This window comes from Lissotriton helveticus, chromosome 5_1 (genome assembly GCF_964261635.1).
Source record: "Lissotriton helveticus chromosome 5_1, aLisHel1.1, whole genome shotgun sequence".
Taxonomy (NCBI): domain Eukaryota; kingdom Metazoa; phylum Chordata; class Amphibia; order Caudata; family Salamandridae; genus Lissotriton; species Lissotriton helveticus.
In genome coordinates, this window is record NC_136065.1 from 1,487,701,148 (window position 1) to 1,487,722,312 (window position 21,165).

At 43.5% G+C, this 21,165-nt stretch overlaps 1 protein-coding gene across 3 annotated transcripts in view; it reads left to right on the forward strand.

The window, feature by feature from the left end:
- Positions 1-21,165, forward strand: part of LAMB3 (laminin subunit beta 3) — a 234,375-nt gene that overhangs the window by 123,024 nt on the left and 90,186 nt on the right. For all 3 annotated transcript variants that reach the window (XR_013594912.1, XM_078644498.1, XM_078644499.1), the window contains 4 exons: positions 2,062-2,125; positions 7,708-7,889; positions 9,948-10,068; positions 16,118-16,306. Coding sequence is in view for 2 of the 3 variants with exons in the window: in XM_078644498.1 (XP_078500624.1) it covers positions 2,062-2,125; positions 7,708-7,889; positions 9,948-10,068; positions 16,118-16,306 (556 nt within the window). In the remaining variant the exon portion in view is untranslated. The remainder of the gene's footprint in view (positions 1-2,061; positions 2,126-7,707; positions 7,890-9,947; positions 10,069-16,117; positions 16,307-21,165) is intronic.

The following is a 21,165-nucleotide window of genomic DNA, read 5'->3' on the forward strand; positions in this document are numbered from 1 at the left end:
CTTATGATATTTGCTATTAAAAAACCATTGAAATTCACTGAAAAAACCATAGGTTATAGACCATATATAGTTAGGAATTAGCATTTAAAAAACCTTATTTTACTCACACAAAACCATTGAAATTCCATATATAGTTAGTTGCACTAACTATATATCGCGCACCCGCAATCCACTGCTGATCATGTCACATATTACATCATTCATGACATGGTCAGTGACATCACTGATGACATCACTGATGACATCTCAAATGACATCACTGATGACATCACTGATGACATCTCATTTGACATCATTCTTGTGCTAATACGATAAACCTCTTCAGACTCTAATATAACCTTAGATACACTCAGTGTATACAGACACTCACACACTGCCACTCATCCATGGAGTTACTCACACACCCAGTCAGTCATGCAAAGAAACAATCTCACCTCCATTTCTTCAACTATACAGTTAAACACACCTTACTTATTGAAACATATACTAACACATATTTACTCTCTTATACAATCCCTGATACAAGTTCACAATGATCGATACAACCACTCACTCATTCAGTGGCTCTCATGCACAGTTATTTATATATGCCAACTCTCACATGTACTGTGTTTTACATATGTACTTACTATGACATGTAGCATTGAGATATCCATTCACTCATCAATACACTCATGCACACAGTCAACTGCCCATGTAGCTGTTTCCACATGCACTCTTGAACTCATACACCTAGTGAATAAACTGCTCACACATCTATGCATAGAGTCACACACCTTCCAGCCACCCCCACACAAACTCAATCTCCCATAGAAATACTTGGGCAACCAATTAATAACACATATAGCCTCTCGTATAGCTAATGATCAACACATGCAGCAGTTTACATCACAACAGACATAATGATGCACAAATTAAGACAGTTTAGTCACTAACCCATGCATTCAGTGAGACACATTTAATCACTCACTCATACAGTCAGTCACGCACCTACTAAATCCTTCATCCAGACACTTATACATCCACTCATTCTTCAATATGTAAGACATATTTTAACTTTACAGAAACATACAGTCACTGGATGTTGTCATCAGTGATGTCATCAGTGATGTCATTTGAGATGTCATCAGTGATGTCATCAGTGATGTCACTGACCATGTCATGAATGATGTAATATGTGACATGATCAGCAGTGGATTGCGGGTGCGCGATATATAGTTAGTGCAACTAACTATATATGGAATTTCAATGGTTTTGTGTGAGTAAAATAAGGTTTTTTAAATGCTAATTCCTAACTATATATGGTCTATAACCTATGGTTTTTTCAGTGAATATATATATATATATATATATATATATATATATATATAGTATATCAAGTGAGCAAGGACACAGCCCCCTGTCTGAATCAATGGGAAAAATACATGGAACTCTCCTTGTATGTTATAAGGATTTATTCAAATCATCTCTCTCCTCATTCCTACGTGTTTTGACCTTCTCTGTCTTGATCACAGCAGTAAACAGAGTCCTTTCTTACTTTTCACTATTTGTACTCAGCTTCCACGTTGCCCATTAGGAGGCATAGTGGGACTGGTAGTTTAAGTTAAGTCAATTGTGCAATCATTGTAAATCATACAAGTTATAGATCAGGGTGACAACATTACATAGCCTCAGCAATATACGTAGTACCATCTGCCTGTTAAAGAAGAGAATATTGGAACACATAAGGGCAATTCAGAATCATGATTACACCTCCATTGCCAAGCATGTAATCACACATAAAGCCAAAACATGGATGGACATACATTACTCCAGTTTGGTCAGCATACCACGACATGAGAGAGAAGGTAACAGAACATTAAAACTGCAACGTCTTGAACCAAAACTAATAATCAGGTGTAAACCCCCCTCCCCCAACGCTACCATCCAATGCACACAATTTGATCAGCAACAACCAGCAGCGCCTCCCTGAGATGGAGAGAGAAGGTGGTAGCACATACTTTGATGGATGCCAACATTAGGTGAATATAGAACCTAACATGTTATATGCTTGTCTCTTAGGTTCGATTCAGCCCTGTTGAGTCCGTATCTGGCATGACTACATTGCAGAGCCAAAGGATTAACGGTAAGACCATGCACCGAGAAAGAGCGGGACATATAATCATTGTTCTGAACATAAGTCATTCACTTATAGCAATTCTGTGACTGAGTTTTCACTTAAAATAATATCTTCATGGTCCTTGACTCTTACTCAGTCACCATTTTTTGTAAAAAAATATTTGTATTGGTTTTTAGAGGTGCAGGATAAGTTCTCACTGGTTGTTTCGGTAGGTCCCGACTGATAGGAAGGGGTAACAGCTATGTTTGTGGGTGATCTTGGTGTTGATGGGAACCCTGGCATGTGTCGGAAGGCGAGAGTGGGGGATTTCCAGTGCAGTGTGATAGTCTACTTGGCCAGCAGGAGAGCTAAGGATGCGAAGTGGGCTCGAAGTTTCTGTTTCTTCCTACGTTCCTTTCTTCCTAGGGAACATGTCTCCACTGTAGATAGGTATGTCAGTTTTGTGACAACATGCAGGGTGATGTGGATAGAGTGCCAATAACTAGGGTGGGATAAACAGGACCAGAGCATATGTTTGGGATCGGCATAACGAGTTTGGCAGTTGCAAAGAAATGGTTCAGCTGCTCTTGGGTCAAGTACACTTTTGGAGATGTCGAATTGAATGTTGAGGAAGCGGAATAAAGCTTTGTGGAATTGAAGAGCTCCATTCAACTCCCTGTCGCGGAGAAATGTCCCAAATTCGTCCTATTTTTACATAAGGGGAGGAGGAAAATAAGTGTAAGCTCCCGTATGGCTTTATATATCCTCGTAAAGAGGTACCGACTGGGCCCATAACTAAGATGAACTGAAGGACTGGGTGAATAGAGGGTTCTTCATCTGTGAAGTTCTACTGCCTGTGAAATCGATGTCCAAGTTGCCTATGCAGACAGAGTTGCCCTAGGGGGAAACCATAACTCCAGAGAGACAGGGATGCTAAAATCCTGGATGGCATCCTAGGGAAGGCATATATTCAGCTTGCCAAAGTATACCTCGTCAGCGTAGATCAGGCTAAAGTTCAGTCTGCAAAAATAGTACCTAGCGAGGCAAGGAGCCTTTATAATCTGCTGGGGTAAAATCAGGAAGGCTGCTCCCGGCACTCTTAGGGGCATATTATCAAGAACAGCGATAAAATTATCGCGGCTTTAGTGGCAGGAAACTGCCGCTAAAGCGGCGATAATGGGCTTGATAATATTTCCTTCTAAATTACCCTAGCAGCCCAGGTTCTGGTGTTAACCTGGGCTGCTATGGTAATTCACAAGGGCATATTAACAAACCCATTATCGCCACTTTAGCTGCAGTTTCCTTACCCTAAAGCGGCGATAATTTTATCGCCTTTCTTGATAATATGCCCCTTAATTACTACTTATGACGGGAGCTCTAACAGAGAGACTCATCGCCTGCCTGAACTTATCTTAAGGAGTCCCTGATCAAGACAACACAGCATTAAACATCAAAACAAGGTTCACCCAGCTATGGACAGCCTCTACCAGCCATTCCTTATTCACAAAATTAGTATGAAAATCAATAAAGCTCAAATCGCAAGTGGAAGTCAAGGTGGCCTTCTCCGGCAGAGCTCATGCCTGGATGTCATTGAGCACCTACAGTTTGTTTCAAGTCTTGTCCACTGACTCACCCCCACAGCAGCCCTCCTGTCTGTAACCTGTCCCAGTGGGGAGCATTTCTGTGGTCCTATATATTCAATCTATCTTTAACAGGCATTTCTATTCTGCTGCTTCTTATCCACTTTACCTTTCTCCAACCTCTGTCGACTTTTCTTGCTCATTTTTTAGGTTTCGACTGGCCGAAAGCTGCGTACTGCGCAGCTTTTCGGCACAGCCGAAACCTTATGTCTACAGTATGTGGCTTGGGAATCCGCCCTCTGTTCCATTGGCTAGCTCCATAAATGGAGGCTAGCCATTGGAACAGAGATCTGTCCGTCAATTGCGGAGCAGATTCGGGGGGCGTTCCCGAGAATTTTAGGCTTTCTGCTCACGTCATGCGGCTGTGGGCGTGTTTTTTTTTTTCTTCAAAGCTTTGTTTCGCTGTTTCGGAAGTGTCCTTTGCAGGGGTGGGTTGCGCGATGTCCCGCTGTCCGTTCCCGTCTCTGCCTCTCTAAACCTGTTCCTAAACCTCTCTCCCTAGTTGCATATGGGGTCACACAAGGAAGAGATACGGACTGGTAGAGGTGTTACGGAGCTATGGGCTCCATCTTTGGCATCTCCGGTTCCTTTTCGTTAATTAGTGACATTTTATAAAGCGCAAACTGTGGCCGAGGGTGCCAGAGCGCTTTACATAAGAGTTTGTTACAAAACATAAGGTTTTAGGATTAGACATGTTACGTAAAGGTACAAACTGCATTAGGAATTGTAAAAGAGGTGTTGCGGAGCTCTGGGCTCCATCTTCGGCATCTCTGGTTTATGTTCGTTTACTCAATGCAATTTATGTAACCCGGATTTTACCCGAAGGTGTCGGAGTGCTTTACATAAGAGACTGTTGCACAGGATTGCAGGCGTAGAAGTTGTAGAGTCGCACAAGGAGGAGATACGGGCAGAGAGAGGTGTGCGGAACTCTGGGTGTTTTCGGTCACGGTTAATGATTCGGCAGTGGGGGGAAGGCTCGCTCACAGAGTGAGTCACTGCCATTTATGTCTATCTGGCGGGCCGAATGATTATTTGTGTGTGGTTGGCTTGTGGGTTTAAAGCTGGCTTTGCATGGCGCGAAGGTTGCCAGTTCGGTTCCCCCTACGGGCATCAGAGATGATTGAAATAGATGCGCTCATGGTGGTGGTTACAATCAGAGTTATAAATTGCAAATGTACGAGTTGTGAAGTCACACAGGGCGGAGATGCAGACAGAGAGAGGTGTTGCGGAGCTCTGGGCTCCATTTTTGGCATCTCCGGTTCATTTTCATTTACTTGATGCAATTTTGTATAGCGCAAACTTTGCCCAAAGGTGTCGGAGCGCTTTACATGGGAGCCCTCTTGCAAAGCATAGGAACTTAGGAGTTCTGACACTGTTTACTTTGTAAATAGGCTTTTCGCCTGTCATTCTTTTACTGCATGTGTGTTAAGAGACAGGCGCAGGTCCCGGATAAAGTATCCAGGTGGGTTCGTGCACTGTAGCAATGAAGGAACGACATCAAGAGCAGCTGTGTATCTAAGGCACTAAATCAAAGGGTGAGGCCGCTGTAGCCCGATTCTGTGCTAGCCTTCATGTCACCCATTCGGTTTCGGGTGCATTACATCTGTAGGACAGTGGCAGCTGAGATGAGGTAAGGACGGGCTCATGGAAGCCTTTTGGGACATCTGTATGGTTGTAAACCCCGCTGCATTTCACACAGTGCTACTGTCTTATAATCAATGGGGAACTTGATAGTGCTGTGTGGTGTAGAGTGACAGTGAGTGCAGAGTGACAGTGAGTGCAGAGTGAGTGCAGAGTGACAGTGAGTGCAGAGTGAGTGCAGAGACAGTGAGTGCAGAGTGACAGTGAGTGCAGAGTGAGTGCAGAGTGACTGGGTGCAGAGTGAGTGCAGAGTGACAGTGAGTGCAGAGTGAGTGCAGAGTGACAGTGAGTGCAGAGTGACAGTGAGTGCAGAGTGAGTGCAGAGACAGTGAGTGCAGAGTGAGTGCAGAGTGACAGTGAGTGCAGAGTGAGTGCAGAGTGATATTGAGTGCAGAGTGAGTGCAGAGTGCCAGTGAGTGCAGAGTGAGTGCAGAGACAGTGAGTGCAGAGTGAGTGCAGAGACAGTGAATGCAGAGTGAGTGCAGAGTGACAGTGAGTGCAGACTGAGTGCAGAGTGACAGTGAGTGCAGACTGAGTACAGAGTGACAGTGAGTGCAGACTGAGTGCAGAGTGACAGTGAGTGCACTGGCCGCTTTGTAGAAGGCCGAGATAAAATTTTTGTTCTGCTGGCATAATCTGACATACTTTTGATAAACTCATGTTGCACCTGTTATGAAATTTCCGAAGTTATGCAATTACGCCACATTGCTCAATATGCCCCTTGATTTTACCTAAAATTTGTAGTAAGGGCCCTAGATGAATATTTATCCCTTGGTATAATGTATACTTTGAGTTTCTTACCCCAAACATAGGCCTTTATAGTAGAAGACATGGCATGATTTATGTGCCTTATTTCTAGGTTTTGGTGCATTGATGCATTGATGTTATTGCGTTTATGTATAATGTTTAGAGTTCAGAAATCGAACTAGTGTTTTAATAATGCCAATATAGATTTTTTTTTTAGTAAGTGTGCAGCATGATTCGGTTTTAGTTTTCCTATTATTATTTGCATGCAACAAATTATTTAGGAGTTTGTTGAGCATAATTGTGTTTTGGCCCTGCACGACATTCACTCTTGCCTTTTTTTAATCTTTCTGAAGCTATTGGCATTGTAAATGACAATGCCATTTATTTATTTATTTTCAAAACAAACACATAAATAAAAATGTTGTCATTTACAATGCCAATAGCTCAAACTTTTCAAAAGGCGAAACCATTGCATTGTAAATGCTTGTTTAAATTTGATATGCTTATTATCCTAGTGCTGATTTGTTCTTGTTTCTGTTATCTAATGCCTTGTGTATCTGATTTGGTGGTCCCCTTTCACCAACCCGTCAGAAACACTGCAGTTATGCTCACTACTTACCCAAACCTTTTAGCCATGCAACACTTTAAGGTAATTTGTGACTACATATGGCTCTAGGATTGTGCAGTTTCCACCCATGACTATTCGTTTTCGTTTTACTCCTGATTTTACATTGTTCTTATGCGATCTACTCTCATTGGTAATTTGCCTTACTGTGCTGTTTAATGCCGTGTTGCACTTAGATTCACACATATATATATATATATATATATATATATATATATATATATATATATATATATATATATATATATATATATATATATATATATATATATATATATATATATATATATATATATATATATATATATATATATATATATGAGCAAGGCAGGGGATCCTGCCAAAACGCGTAGCAGCCTTTCTAACATAGTGAATGGTTGGAACCCTACCTTCGATTTGCGGTGTCGTTTTTCGGAGATGAAATGGTAACCGGAAGTATATATATATATATATACACACCCCAATGAAAATGTACTTGATGCACTAGTACCAAAAGGGTTTATAGAAAAATGCGTTTCTAGTACTCACATTCCTAGCAGTAGTTTAACTATGCACTTCAGCATGCCACCTTGGCATGCTGGACTGCCTCGACAGATAAGATCTGTTCCATAGCTTCTCTATCATCCCAAACCTAAAAAATCAATTCGTTGAAATACTGACGAGTCAGCAACTCCCTGGTTATAAATGTTACAGCAACTAACTAAAACGAGATTTATCGTTCAATTGACTATTGAAAATCTACACCCATTAATGTATGTTTTCTTGCATGCCTGATAAATTTGAAAGTGGCGATCTATGTTACTTTCTCGCCATCTGCTGGTCAAAAATAAAGACTGCATTATTGTGTGATGAGTCTAGCACCTCTGTTTCCACGTCTAAGAGCTACACTTGCTGTCAGTCCTCTTATAAATCACAATTGAAATTGTTGTGAATTTATTTTTCTTTCCTCCCTGCAGGCCTTGTGCAGTTTTCAAACCTAAGAGTAAACTTCACACAGCTGACGCGACTCCCTACCCGGAAATACCACACTTCCAGCTCATTCTACGCAGTGTCAGAGATGCAGGTGCAGGGCAGCTGCCTCTGCCACGGACACGCGGATCGCTGCGTGCCTGGCGGTACGTCACGCTCCAACGTACAGGTGAGAGTGACAAGCGAAATGAATGATTGAATAAATGAATGAATGAATGCTGAATTATCCAGTGAGACAGGTAGACAAATTAGGGTCTCCTGGCGCCTGAGTTTCCAGGTCAGGTTCTGAGAGATTCTGAGTTGGAAAACTATTATTTTCTGCAGTTTTTTATAATGCACTACTTGAAGGAGGGTTTTAGACCGTTTTGCAGCTAGATAAGAGAACCAGTGCCCCTAGTTAGGATTACTTGAACTGAGGGTTAGTCCCAGTAGCAACCGAACAGGTAAGAGCGGTGTGGCGGGGGAAGTCGACAGACGACAGGATAGGTACAATTAAATAAAAAAAATAATGAAAGCACTTCCCTTGATCTCGCTGCATCGTGGAGTCCCCACCCTGCCCCACCGCTGTTACCTGTGTCGGCACTGGTGGGTAGTCAATAATCTGGCGTTAGCCACATCGCTGCGGCGGCTATTCTGCCGCAGCGCTAAGGGAGCAGGGCGGCCGCGCGGTGGGCGCATGCTGGTGACGGAACCGCTCCGTCACCAGCCGCGGGTGGGCTGTGCTCATGACGGAGCGGTTCCGTCATGGCCCCGCCCGCTCAATAGAACGCCCAGCGCAGGCGCGGAATCCGCGCCATACAATCCCACTTATTCCCTTTAACTCTTTCGATGCTGATAACGGAACCGCTCCGTCATCAGCACAGCGCCACCGCAGCTGATGACGGAGTGGTTCCGTCATCAGCATCGAAAGAGTTAAAGGGAATAAGTGGGATTGTATTCGTGCAACCTCCATGCGGATGTCTTGAGGTAGTCTTACAATCTATTCTATGGAGAGAGTCAGCTGAGAGTCATCAGTGCATGATACCATTTGAGGACAAAAGATTCAAGGAGCTTTGCAATGGATTCATGGACACATTGAACAGGGAGGGGCTCAAAGAGGAGCCTTGAGCATCCTTGAGCAGTCTGGCAAGAGATTCAAGAATAACTATCTGGTTGCGAAAGCATGATATCCATATAAGGGCAGAGCCTTCAGTTCCAATCTGATGCAGATGTTCCTGCAGTAGTTGATAGAGACCCTTTCAGTGGCTGTGGAGATGCCCAAGAGGACCTATGTCGCTGAGCCTTCATGGTCTCATTTTGCACAAAAGTGTTTCAAGGCTGCTAAGAGAATTGATTCAGTGCTGGTCATAGAACGAAAATTCAACCGGTAGCCGCCCAGTAATGAATTAGTTTCCAAATATGTTGATAATTGCTGGCTGGCTGATTTCTTTCAATATTTTGGTGGCAAGAGGTAGGAGGAAGATGGGCCTAAAGTTTGACAAGTTACAGTGGTTTGAACATGGTTTCTTACACAGTTTTGTATATATTTTGGAGTTAGAATCTGACCTTGCCTCCATTTGAGTTCCAGATTTCTACAGTGCTGTTTTGCCACTGTAAGTGTGTCTGAGTACTGGGGAGAGGGAAGGGGGAGGTCGGTTTGGTGCGGTGGGTTTCCTAGGTTTGAGTAAATCAACGGAGACCACCACTGATGATATGCAGATATTAAAAGCTGAACCACCTTCAGTTTGGTTACCAGACAATAAAGGGTACGTCGAAGCTAGGGCTGGGATGAGATTAGTTGCAGAGATCTAGGACCAGGCTTCAAATAGCTTATCCTGACCGTTTTTTTGTAGAGATGGTGTTTTTAAGGTGTAAACTCTGACCATGTTCCAACTCAACTTACGTTTTGTTGGTTTGCATGTTCAAGAGGAATGTAAAATTAAAATATGAATTTGTTGTGTGTACTAGTTAAATAATCTGTAATATGATTTTTATTGCCATATGTTGATATTTGAGGAACACATTGCCCCTTTCCCAGGTTATTTTAATCTCTGACTAAAACAAGTAGTTCACCAGGCTGGTCTAGACATGAGAATCTAGACAAGAAGCCTTTAAACGTTTCAATTTCCTCCTCATACTCACCTGTGTGCTGTAGTAACTGTTTTTTAGAAAAATGTTCTGGGATCGCTCGGTAGCACCTCTGTTAGCACACAGTTGCCTCCTGATAACTTCTTTTGTCTCCTTCCAGGTGTACGGAATTTGTTCTTGTCAGCATAACACAGCTGGGCCCAACTGTGAGCGCTGTGCGGATTTCTACAATGATCAGCCTTGGAAGCCAGCTGATGCACGAAATACCAATGAATGCCGGCGTACGTACAGCTTTTAGACACATTCTTTCCAGAGTGTCAAACTTTTACTTTAATTTTCCACATATGTATTCTTTCTTGCAACCTGCCCCTTCTTTCTTGTTCCTCCTTGCCCCCAGTCAGCGCTCAATTCACTCAAATTTATTCCACATATTCCTTCTTCCTATCCTTCCTTCTTACTTCACTCACTTGCTTACTCCCTCTTATCTCTTTTCCATCCATTCTCACTCCATTTGATTCCTTCTTCTGTCATTCTTCACCTATCTTCTTTCCTTATTTTCCTTGCTCCCATCATTCCTTAACTACTTTGATCCATCCTTCCCTTTCCTTCCCTTCCCTTCCCATTCCTACCTCCCTTCCCATTCCTACCTCCCTTGCCATTCCTTTCCTTTCCTTTCCTTTCCTTTCCTTTCCTTTCCTTTCCTTTCCTTTCCTTTCCTTTCCTTTCCTTTCCTTTCCTTTCCTTTCTTTTCCTTTCCTTCTCTTCCCATCCCCCTCCCCTGCTACCCTCCCATCTCCTTTCTTTCCCCCCATCCCCTCTGCGCCCCTCCCCTTCTCCTCCTCCCTTCCCTTCCTTTCCCTTCCCTTCCTGTCTTCCTTTCCCTGCCGGTCCCTTTCTTCCCCTCCCGTCCCATCTCTTCCTCTCATTCCCTTCCCTTCCCTTCCCTTCTTCCTCCCCTGCCACCCTCCTTTCCCCTTCACTGCCCTTTCTTTCCCTCCCCTCCTCTTCCCGCTCCCCTCCCCTCCCTTCCCTTCCCTTCCCTTCCCTTCCCATCCCTTTTCTATCTTTCCCTTCCTTTCCCCTTCCCTTTCCTTTCTTTCCCTTCCCCTCCCTTCTTCCTCCCCTGCCACCCTCTCCTCCCCTCCCTCCCTACGTTTGTTCCTTCCTTCCTTCCTTCCTCTTTCACCTTCAAACATACCAGAGAAAGGGAATTTATATAATTTAATTACCTTCCCCAAAATTATGGGCCCGAGTTGCAGATGACGAGCCATAATGAGGGGAAGATAATTTACAACCATTATTGCCCTTCAGGTTGGCTCAATGAGGGCATTATGTGACTGATGGTTGATTGTACAAAACATATACCAGTTACAATAGTACAAATGTTAAAATAAATCATTTGAGTAATTTACAAAAGGCAAATTGTACATAAAAGAATTAGCAATCTACATAATGTGGCTTGGGACTCCAATATAAAAATTAGACAGAAACACTTAAAATAGCAGACTTTTTTAACCGCTTCAGCGCGGCGCGAATTTTCGCGCTGTGCTGAACGTTCCATTGAGCTTATGGAACCATGACGGAACGGTTCCGTCATGAGCACAGCTCAACCGACGCTCATGACGGAACCGTTCCGTCATGAGCATGGAAGGGGTTAAAAGACTACAAGCAAAATATAAAAATGTCACGGTTTCCAATAAAGTGAAGTCTCTTGTGACCTAGTGTTTGCCTTGCTGGACAATGCCCACACCTTGTAATTTAGGGCTATTAGCCGTAGCACAAAACCAGGCAGCACTGCTGGAATGGTAGCTATCGCGCAACTGAGAGACAGGAACAAATAAAACATTATCCCTCTGGACTCTCCGAGTCTCTTGGGAAGAAGCCGTTGATTCACAGGTAGCTGTTCGGGCTCCCCCCTTTGATTTTGTTGAGAAGGAAGTCCAAACAGCTAAAAATAAAGAAAAGAAAAATGATTATGGGCCAGATGTATGTAGCCCCCGTTTTGCTATTCCTTAATTGCGAATCACAATGATTCGCAATTAAGAAATAGCAAAATGCAATGTATGAAGGTGTATAGTACACCTTTTGCAATTCCTAAGGGGTCGCAAATGACCTACCTCATGAATATTAATGAGGTAGGTCGCAATTTGCGACCCTCTAGGAATCGCAAAAATCACAGGGATGGTGGCCTGCTGAGATCAGCAGACCACCAAGTCTGTGATTGCTTTTCAATAAAGCAATCTTTTTTTTTGTAGAGCAGACCGTTTTTCTTAAAGAAAAACGAGATGCTTTACAAAACGAAAAATGAAAAGTTTTCTTTTCATTTTATAAGAGCAGGCAGTGGTCTGTGGGACCACTGCCTGCTCTTAAAAATAGTTTTACAAACATTCAATCAATCAGTCAATCAATCAATCAAAAATAAGTTTATTATGACCAATTGGTCTTTAAACTACATACACCATCATACAACAGCTAGAAGTACACTTATCAGCGCTATCAGCCCAACAGAGCCCTCCGATCCAAATTTCTTAACCTGGTATCCATTCCTAAAATCAAGAAAACCAGAAGTGGGGGCCGTCAATTCTCCTTGCACACTGCCAAACTCTGGAACTCCCTCCCGCCCTACCTTCGTGCCGAACCCAACCATCTCTCCTTCCGCAGATCCCTAAAGACACTGCTGTTCCCCTAACACGCTCTGGTCATCCACCTCTGTCTACCTTAGCGCTGGGATGCCTCCGGGTAGCCATGCGCTATATAAATACCACTCAATTTCATTTTCAATTATTAAGATTGAGAAAAGTACCTAAAACCAAGAATTCATTATTTCCCATAAAAACTTGTTTTCATAGTATCGTACTGTGAACCAAGTCTAATTCATAAAAGTTCAATGTTAGTAGAATACATAAAATAATTAAAATCGCCCAAATTGACTGTTTGTCTCTCCATGAACCACTCTTTCCATTTCCTTATTCCATGAGAAGACTCTTAGCTACTTGGACAAAATTCGCCAAAGCAATTGCAATGTCAAAGAACTGCATGTCAATGAGGAGCGCAATTTCTCGCGTCCTTGACCTTATTTCATATTTAAAACAAACTGGCCTTAAAATCAGTCGCCGCACAGATAACAATTTTTGACAATCCATTACAATATGGACACAGGTACATTTTAAGCCTATCCCGCATGTACATTTACCAACATCATCCATTAATATGTTTTTTATTTTCTCATTTGCACATGCAGGATTAATACCTATTCTCACCTTTAACAAAATCAATCTCAACCAGTGATTCGGTACAGTATCTAGATACGGATACCAGTTTTCATTTCTCCATCTATTTAACATAAAATGCACGGACGCTTTTTGTTTCAGGTAATCCATATCGATTTGTCTAGATTTTTTGTTTCCAAAGGTTTTTAGAACACTTCAAAGGGGAAGGGGTCCCATTTGTGACTGGGTTACCACCTACTTCAAGTAGGTGGTAATATGCAAATGTTTTGCGGTCCCAAAACATTCATACATACCAATGCGATTCGGTATTAGGAAGGGCCGCCCTAAACACGCCCCTTCCTAATACCGAATCGCAAACCCATTTTGCGATTCGGTAACAGGTTACCGAATCGCAAAATTGGGTTTGCTGCATCGGAAGAGCATTTTTTTGTGTTCGCAAACAGGCAGATTCTGTGAATCTGCCCTTCTGCGAACGCAAACATGCTTGCTACATCTGCCCGTTAGTGTTCTACTTTTTTGGTTGCTTGGGCTTCGTTTTCAGCATTAAGCACCGGGAGGATCCTGGACTGCTGTCTGTGAAGCAGCGGCTGCTTCATGCGTGGTTGAAGGAGTGCAGAGGTTTTTTTCAATGTATCTTTCAGGTATGAGACAGCTCCCAGGGCACACAGCACACAGAAGGAACACTGGGATCTGAGATCTAGTAGCCTAGAATGCCACCTGTGTGGGCCTGTTAGTGTAGCCACAACCCAGAAAAAGAGCATTCTGATAGGCTGGCCTGCTCCTGACATTCCATTCAGTGTGCTAATATTTGTCTAAGAATGCAAGTTCTTTTTTAAAGCAGCAGCACAATAAGGAATATTAAAGGAATCAACATTTACTTCAAACTGGAATGTGGAATGTTTATTCAGCTACTGGGTCATATTTGACAACATTTTGCTTCCTTGCAAAATTGCCAAAAGGGATGCAAACCCATGCAAAGTGTTAATTGGTTATTTATGTCCAGCTCAAAGCTTGTTGTGACCTGGAAAGTTGCCTAATGTAATGCAAAATAGTGCTCTGCACTGCTTTGCACCATTTTGCATCAAAGGGGCCTCCTATGTTTAGGCCATGGGCATGGCCATGCAATCACCCAAGATTTTCAATGCAATGGTAGATAGACATGGCTCCAAAAAACTATTGCTTTTCGAGGAAGGCGCCAAGCAGAAGAAATATTTTTTGTTTCTGCAAACTTTTCAAACTTTAAATCTCTGCTGCCTTGTGCAGCGCACATAAAATGTTGGAAAAGATTTAAAGTTAACCTAAGCATGTTTTGTACTCCTAGGGTACCCTTCCAGTTCAAACCTCTTCTAGAATCACACACACTATTTTGCACTATGGTGCAAAGGTGTATGAGTGCCACTGGTCAGTCTCATTGTGCACCAGTACTTGGGATGAGAACAGCAGCACCATATCTTTGTAGATATGGCTCTTCTCCTCGGACACAGAGCAGCAGAGCAGAATTTATTAGTTGTGTGAAATAATAGTAAACTTTCCCCTTCATCGGCATTCCCTAGACATATAAACATTTCGTGTTTAAATGGTCTACACGTAAAATTGGAAAGTGAATACAACATAGGTGCTGATTAGGATGGCGGGGAGACCGCCACTGACAGGCTGTCGGTGACGGTCTCCCCCCATCCTAAGCAGCTTTACCGCCTGCCACATTTGGATGGTGGGCGGAGGGGTGGCGGTCAGAGAGACTGACCGCCATGGATCCAAATGGCTCAACGAGCCCGTAGGAGGGCACTCTGTTCCCTACAGTGGTGGCGCCGGGATGGTCCCTCCCCGCCAGCCTTTCACTGGCGGTTAACCCGCCATGAAAAGGCTGGTGGGGAGGGATATTGGGGGCCTGTAGCGGGCTCTCCTTCATCCCTGGCCCATTTCTTTGGGAGTTGGGGGCAGCTATGGTGCCCCCTACATATCAAACACAAGGAAATGATGGACAGAGCGCTGAAACTTTCAGACACTCACCCCCAGTCACCGATCTGGTTTGAATCCATCATCATTCTTCAGATCAATTCCCCACCCCAGTTCAGACCCAGCTATATGCAAATTAGTCTTGACCATGTGCCTCATGGGAACAGTCCAGCCTGAACTGCCAAGCCCCCCTACATATCCTTGTACCAAGTGACAGCCACCATATGGTGCCTGTCACGTAGTACAGGGATATGTAAAACATCCCTTTTTTTTCTGTTGTGGTGAGCGCTGCAGCCAGCAGCACCCGCCGCAATCGAAAACATGTACGATGCGACCGCCACCATGGCGGTCACACTGCAATATGGCCTGTGGGACCCCCAACACTATGTCGGGCGGTCCTCATCTCTGTTAGGGTGGCGGGCGGATGTGAGTACGCCGGCCATCCTAATCACGCCCCTAGTTTTATTGTACTGCTCTTGTCACTTTGTATCACTGCCACAATTGGGTATATTGACACTTTGCTAAAAGGATTATTATTATTATGGATTGTCTTGAGATGGCATGTGCATGGTGAAGGCTTTCAATGGATGAGTGAACGATCAAGCACCCCTATATAGCACAAAAGTACAACAGGCTGTCCCAATAAAGGAATATAAAGATAAGACTGTAAATCACGCTTTACAAAAACATAAATATGACTATAATAAACTTCCAGTTAGGAATAATGTGAGCCATTAGAAAACTATGATATATGTGTGTGTGTAGCTGTGTATACACACACACACACACACACAGACATATAAATACACACACACACACAAACACAGTTTTAGTTAGTGTTGCTAAAAACACACATACTCAAAAAGGGAATTAAATCGAGTAACCAACGGTAAAGCAGAAGCCCAAGAAGGGTTTGTGTGTTAAGGTGGGCGGAGAAATGCGAAGAATGCACGAATGTCGTGGTCTATGTTCCGCTGCAAATGTAAAATGCCCTCACTTCCGAAAGTGTCCTAACGCAGTTTGCCAGCGAAGTTCATTGCTAAGCTCATACTATCCTCTAGTGGTCTTGTGTGAAACTTCAGCTATATGTTCTGTATTGAAAATGTACTTCCAGTTAAGACGGCCGTTTATTCTTCTATTGCAGAATGTAATTGCAACAACCATTCCCAGAAGTGCAATTTTGACCCAGCTGTTTATCGAGCCAGCGGAGGGGTTAGCGGAGGTGTCTGTGACGAGTGCCGTGGTGGCACAACTGGCAAAAACTGTGAGCTGTGCAAGCCCAACTATTACCGCAACCCACTCCGCGACATTGGCCACCGTGACGCCTGCGTGTGTAAGTGCTATTTCTGCCTCTATTATTCATTTTTTTATATTATTATCACGTTAAACGTGCAGTTTATGTAAGTAGCACTTAATAGTCAGGTAGTAGTCTATTTCTAAGTGCATACTGTGATAAAGAAAAAATGTGCCCTCTTTGACAGTTTGTTGATGTGGAGACGCTGTGGTTGGAATCAAGGTATTCTGTGGTTCAATCAGCAACTTTGCCACAAAATAAGACTGCATCCCCTCTTTCTTTATTCTTCCGGCTTTCCCATCACTATGGTGTGTCTCGGCATTCCCACAATAGGGGCACCAGTGGTGGGGTTAAGAGGGGCGGGACATATGAGAGGTCACACCCCATGGACCACTTTTCAAGTCCGTATAATAAGCCCCTGCCAGGATGAAAGCACCCCCTTGCCAAATATTGTCCTATTGGGCTTGCCTGGATGGCTGTATCCCATTGGTCAGTGTGCTTCTATGTCATTACCACAGATCTTTCTGAACACTGTGGGCCTCATTTATGAAAAGTGACGCATCGCTGCGTGAAAACAGCGATGCGTCACTTTTCACTGCGCACTCCTTGCGACACCAATGATGCGTCATATTTAATGTATGACGCATCATGTCGCAAGGAGTTACAGATACATCAGTATTTCTGACGTATCTGTAAGCGCAAAAGTGACGCATTGCTGGAGTGTGTCACAAAAAGTGACGCAACTCCAGCAATGCTCCCTTTCACATGGGGCAAGCCCCATGTGAAAGGGCCTGCGTCAGTCTTACGCCTGCCATGAGGCAGGCGCAAGATTTTGACGCAACGTCGTCCTAAAAGTGACGCAGTGAAATCTCATAGATTTCACTGCGTCACTTCTACGACCCTTCCTTGCGTCAATACGCTCCCCTTGCATACATTATAACTGGCGCAGGTATAATGTGGTGCAGGGGTTTAAAAAGTGGCGCATCTACCTAGATGCGTCACTTTCTAAATATGGTGCAACAAGGCACATTATTTACGCTGCTGGTGCGTCACAAAAAGTGACGCACCGGCGGCATAAAAGTGACGCACGGCCTCATAAATGAGGCCCTGTATCTCTTTACTTCTCGTTTTCTGCCTACTGATTTGGTGCTTTTATGAGGTTGCCTGAGTTGGGCATAGACGCTTGAGAACGTTTATATGAAGATCATTTGTTTGGGTCCCTCGAATCTGTAGTCGAATGAAATAATCTGGAAATAGCTCTGTTATTTTTTTATCAATGTTTGATAAACCTGCATGATTGTTTCCAGCACTAACACTCAACCTGGTGGCTCATATTGTAATTTACTGATAAAAAATAAATCTTTGCCTCGCCTTTTTTGATCTTACCACGATTCGCCCTATGTCATGAGCTAAGGAAAGGTTGCCACGGATATAAAACAGTGAGTTATGCCCATAAACGTGATACGTTAAATGCTAGCAGGGCCATCTGAGCCATTCATCCTTCTGAGACCAATTTATTGAATACCATGGAGCTGTTTAACTGAAACATCTGTTTATTAATGTTCTCCAGCCCATTAACACTCTAGTAGTAAGTGCTATCTAAATCAATGTTTTAATGTGGTGATTCATGATAACAGTAGAGAAGAGATGCCCAAAGATTTTATTACAGAATATTCTTTGGATGAGTGTACAATCTGCAGATACCAAGGTATAAGTGATAGAATGATTCTTGTTGTGATTCTTGTTGACAGAACAGTGGATGTAAGCAAGTACCATAAATAGTACTTTTTGGTGGAATTATACAATGGCTCGTATGTGCCCGCGTACTGTCTAATGGGGCGAGGTTGAAGGAGATAGAATTCTCTTAATATGCTGAACATTTCACCAAAGCTAGATCCCAAATTCTGAGGATCGTCTCAGCTCTTGGCAACCAATTGCTAAGAATTCTAGACTAACCAGTGACACTACAGTTAGTTAGTGGCCTGTGGAGAGAAACATTTCACGTGGACAGTGATTGATATATTGACCAAATTCATAGAAATAACAAAATATAGAAATACTTGTAGTTATATCATCTAGTTCATGAATACTTGCCAACATTGTCTCAGGAACCAAACATTATGGCCTATGGTGTGATCGAGTTTGCATAGATGCTAGCAGAAAGAGGGACCAGGGAAGGGGGGTTTAAGGTGGAGCAAAACACGTATGTGGTGTTGTCGGTGATTCGTGGAGTTATTTCCATTCCATACTACCATCTAAATTAAGTCTCTAGAGCCTAGAAGAGTCATAGATTTGATAATACTGTGTAAAGCTGTATCTGAGTTACTTGTAGTAAGCCATCTGTGACTGCCATCACTGCCTTTGACATGTCAAGTGTACAATGGAAGTTACCAGATTGTTGAAATTGGATGAAATAGAATGCTAGGCCTGACAGTCTTTTTATGCCTTTAGTCTCTCATCTGTAAATATTAGGAGTGCTATGCAAATCCTCGGCTAAGACTCCGCTAACAAGGTATGCAATTTACTGAGGTGGGCAGACACCCGACCTCAATCACTAGACTGAGTACAGTGGGAAAGTTTTAGCATTGTTTAAAAGGCTATATTGTTGTTCGAGTTTTAATATCAACCTAGGCCACATAGAGGGTGGACATGACAACTGACTTAAATCTTGGTTCACTAATCACATTGACGTCAGATCTGAGGTGAGGGCATGAATGTTTGTAAGTCCATGTTTGAAAACGAGCACACCTAATAAATGTCAGTCTAAGCAGTGATCCATTCACATGCAATAAGGTGAAACACTTCCACATGTTAGAGAAACACCATTTTTGGTTTTAGAAACGACTTTATCAAGTTTTTACCTTTTTTGCACAATGTCTTTAAACCTGACGGTGTTCATAGATAAGTGATGCAGGATACCTTCCGAGCTTCTTATTTTTTTTACGTCAGTTAACATGTCAATAAATGCTTGCCCCTTTGTTTGCCATGTTTCTGAATGTTAGTGCTCAGTCAAGTAGTAGCAGTCCAATTCCGTACAATGAGTCTCCCTGGTATTACGTGCAAATGCTGCTGCATTGTGGCATTGTATACCAGAAGCTTCATGAGTGGTTGGAGAGGTGGGGGATTCTTGAAGTGAAGACGGTCAGGAAAGATGATAGAGAATAAATGTATAGGATGTTAGGGGGTGAAAGAAGAAAAATAACTGCCAAAGAAAAAGAAATCGAAATCCTGGCTTAAAGAATGCCAATGAATCTCTTGAACTATAGGTATTTTGTTATGTTATGTTATGTTATGTTATATCCTTTTGTACAGCGCACAAATCACCATGAGGCATCTCGGCGCTTACTCAGAACCCTACCCAAGGGAGGAAGACGAAGCAAAAGAGAGAGAAGCCTTTAGTACAGGAAAGCCTTTAGATGTTTCCTAAAGGTTTGATAGGATGAAATTTCTCGGATGGAAATAGGGAGGCTGTTCCAATATTTTGGAGCTAGGTAGGAGAAGGCCTTGCCTCCTGACCTGTGGCGTCTAATTCGGGGTACATGTAGCAGTAGTTGTGAACTAGATCTCAGTGGCCGGCTAGGTATATGTTTCACCAGCTTGCTCTGCAAGTATTTTGGGCCTCGCCCCTGGAGGGCATTAAATGTCAGACAGCAGACTTTAAAGATGGATCTTTGCTTTACAGGCAGCCAGTGCAGCTTTCCCAGCAGTGGCATCGAAGATGATCTAACAGGCATGTTCAAGACCAGCCTGGCTGCTGTATTTTGGATCACCCGTAATGTTTTGAGAGATGTTGGCCCAGCTTCTGCCAAAAGGGCATTACCGTAAACCAAACGGCTGATAACCATGGCCTGGGTCAAAGTTCGGCGATGCTCTAATGGGATAAAGGGGAAGATCTTCCTCAGCAGCCTTAACCTAAAATAGCAGGACCCCGCAACAGCCGCTACATGATCTTGCATTGAGAGCGAATGGTTGATCTTTATACCGAGGTTGTTAACACACTCTTTTGGTGCGGGAGGGGCACCCAGCTGTGAAGGCCACCACTCCTTGGACCAGATTTCTGCCGCCTTTCCCAGCAGCAGGACTTCAGTCTTCCCAGGATTCAACTGGAGAAAGTTATTGTTCATCCAGTTAGAGATTTCCAGGATGCCTGTGGAAAAACGTAGTCTGTCCGCCTCCTGGTTGGGACCGATGTTGAACAACAGTTGGGTGTCATCGGCGTATGAAATAGTTTCGAACCCCAGAGCTTCCGCTACCTTAGCCAGTGGTGCCATATAGATGTTAAAGAGGTTGGGGCTAAGGCAGGAGCCCTGGGGAACGCCTTTGTCCAACGGGCTTTTCTCTGCCTGATACGAGCCCATGATAACTGTTTGGGATCTATCCATCAGGAAGTTCAGTAGCCATTTTAAGGCCAGTCCTTGGATACCAATGGCTCTTAACCTCTCCACCAGCCTAGCATGTGAGATGGTATCGAAGGCCGCGGAGAGGTCAAGAAGAATCAAAATTGCCGATCCTCCAGCATCCACCGTCATCCGTAGGGAGTCAGTTACCGCTAAAAGCGCTGTTTCTGTGCTGAAACCCCTGCGGAAGCCGGATTGCGAGGCGTCCAAAATACAATTTGATTCGAGGTAGATGTTCAGTTGCTGATTTATCATACTTTCAAGTGTTTTACCCAGAAGAGGGAGCAACGAGATCGGCCGGTAGTTGCCCAGCTCTAGTAGGTTAGCAGCTGTTTTTTTTAGTATAGGGTGGACAAACGCTTCCTTCCAGGAGACCGGGATTTCACCCTCTGAAATAGATAAGTTAAAAAATTTCTGAATAGAAGGCGCCAATGAATGGGACAAGCGTGCCATAACTTTTGGAGGGCATAGATCCACCCGGGAACCCGATTTCGCAGTCTC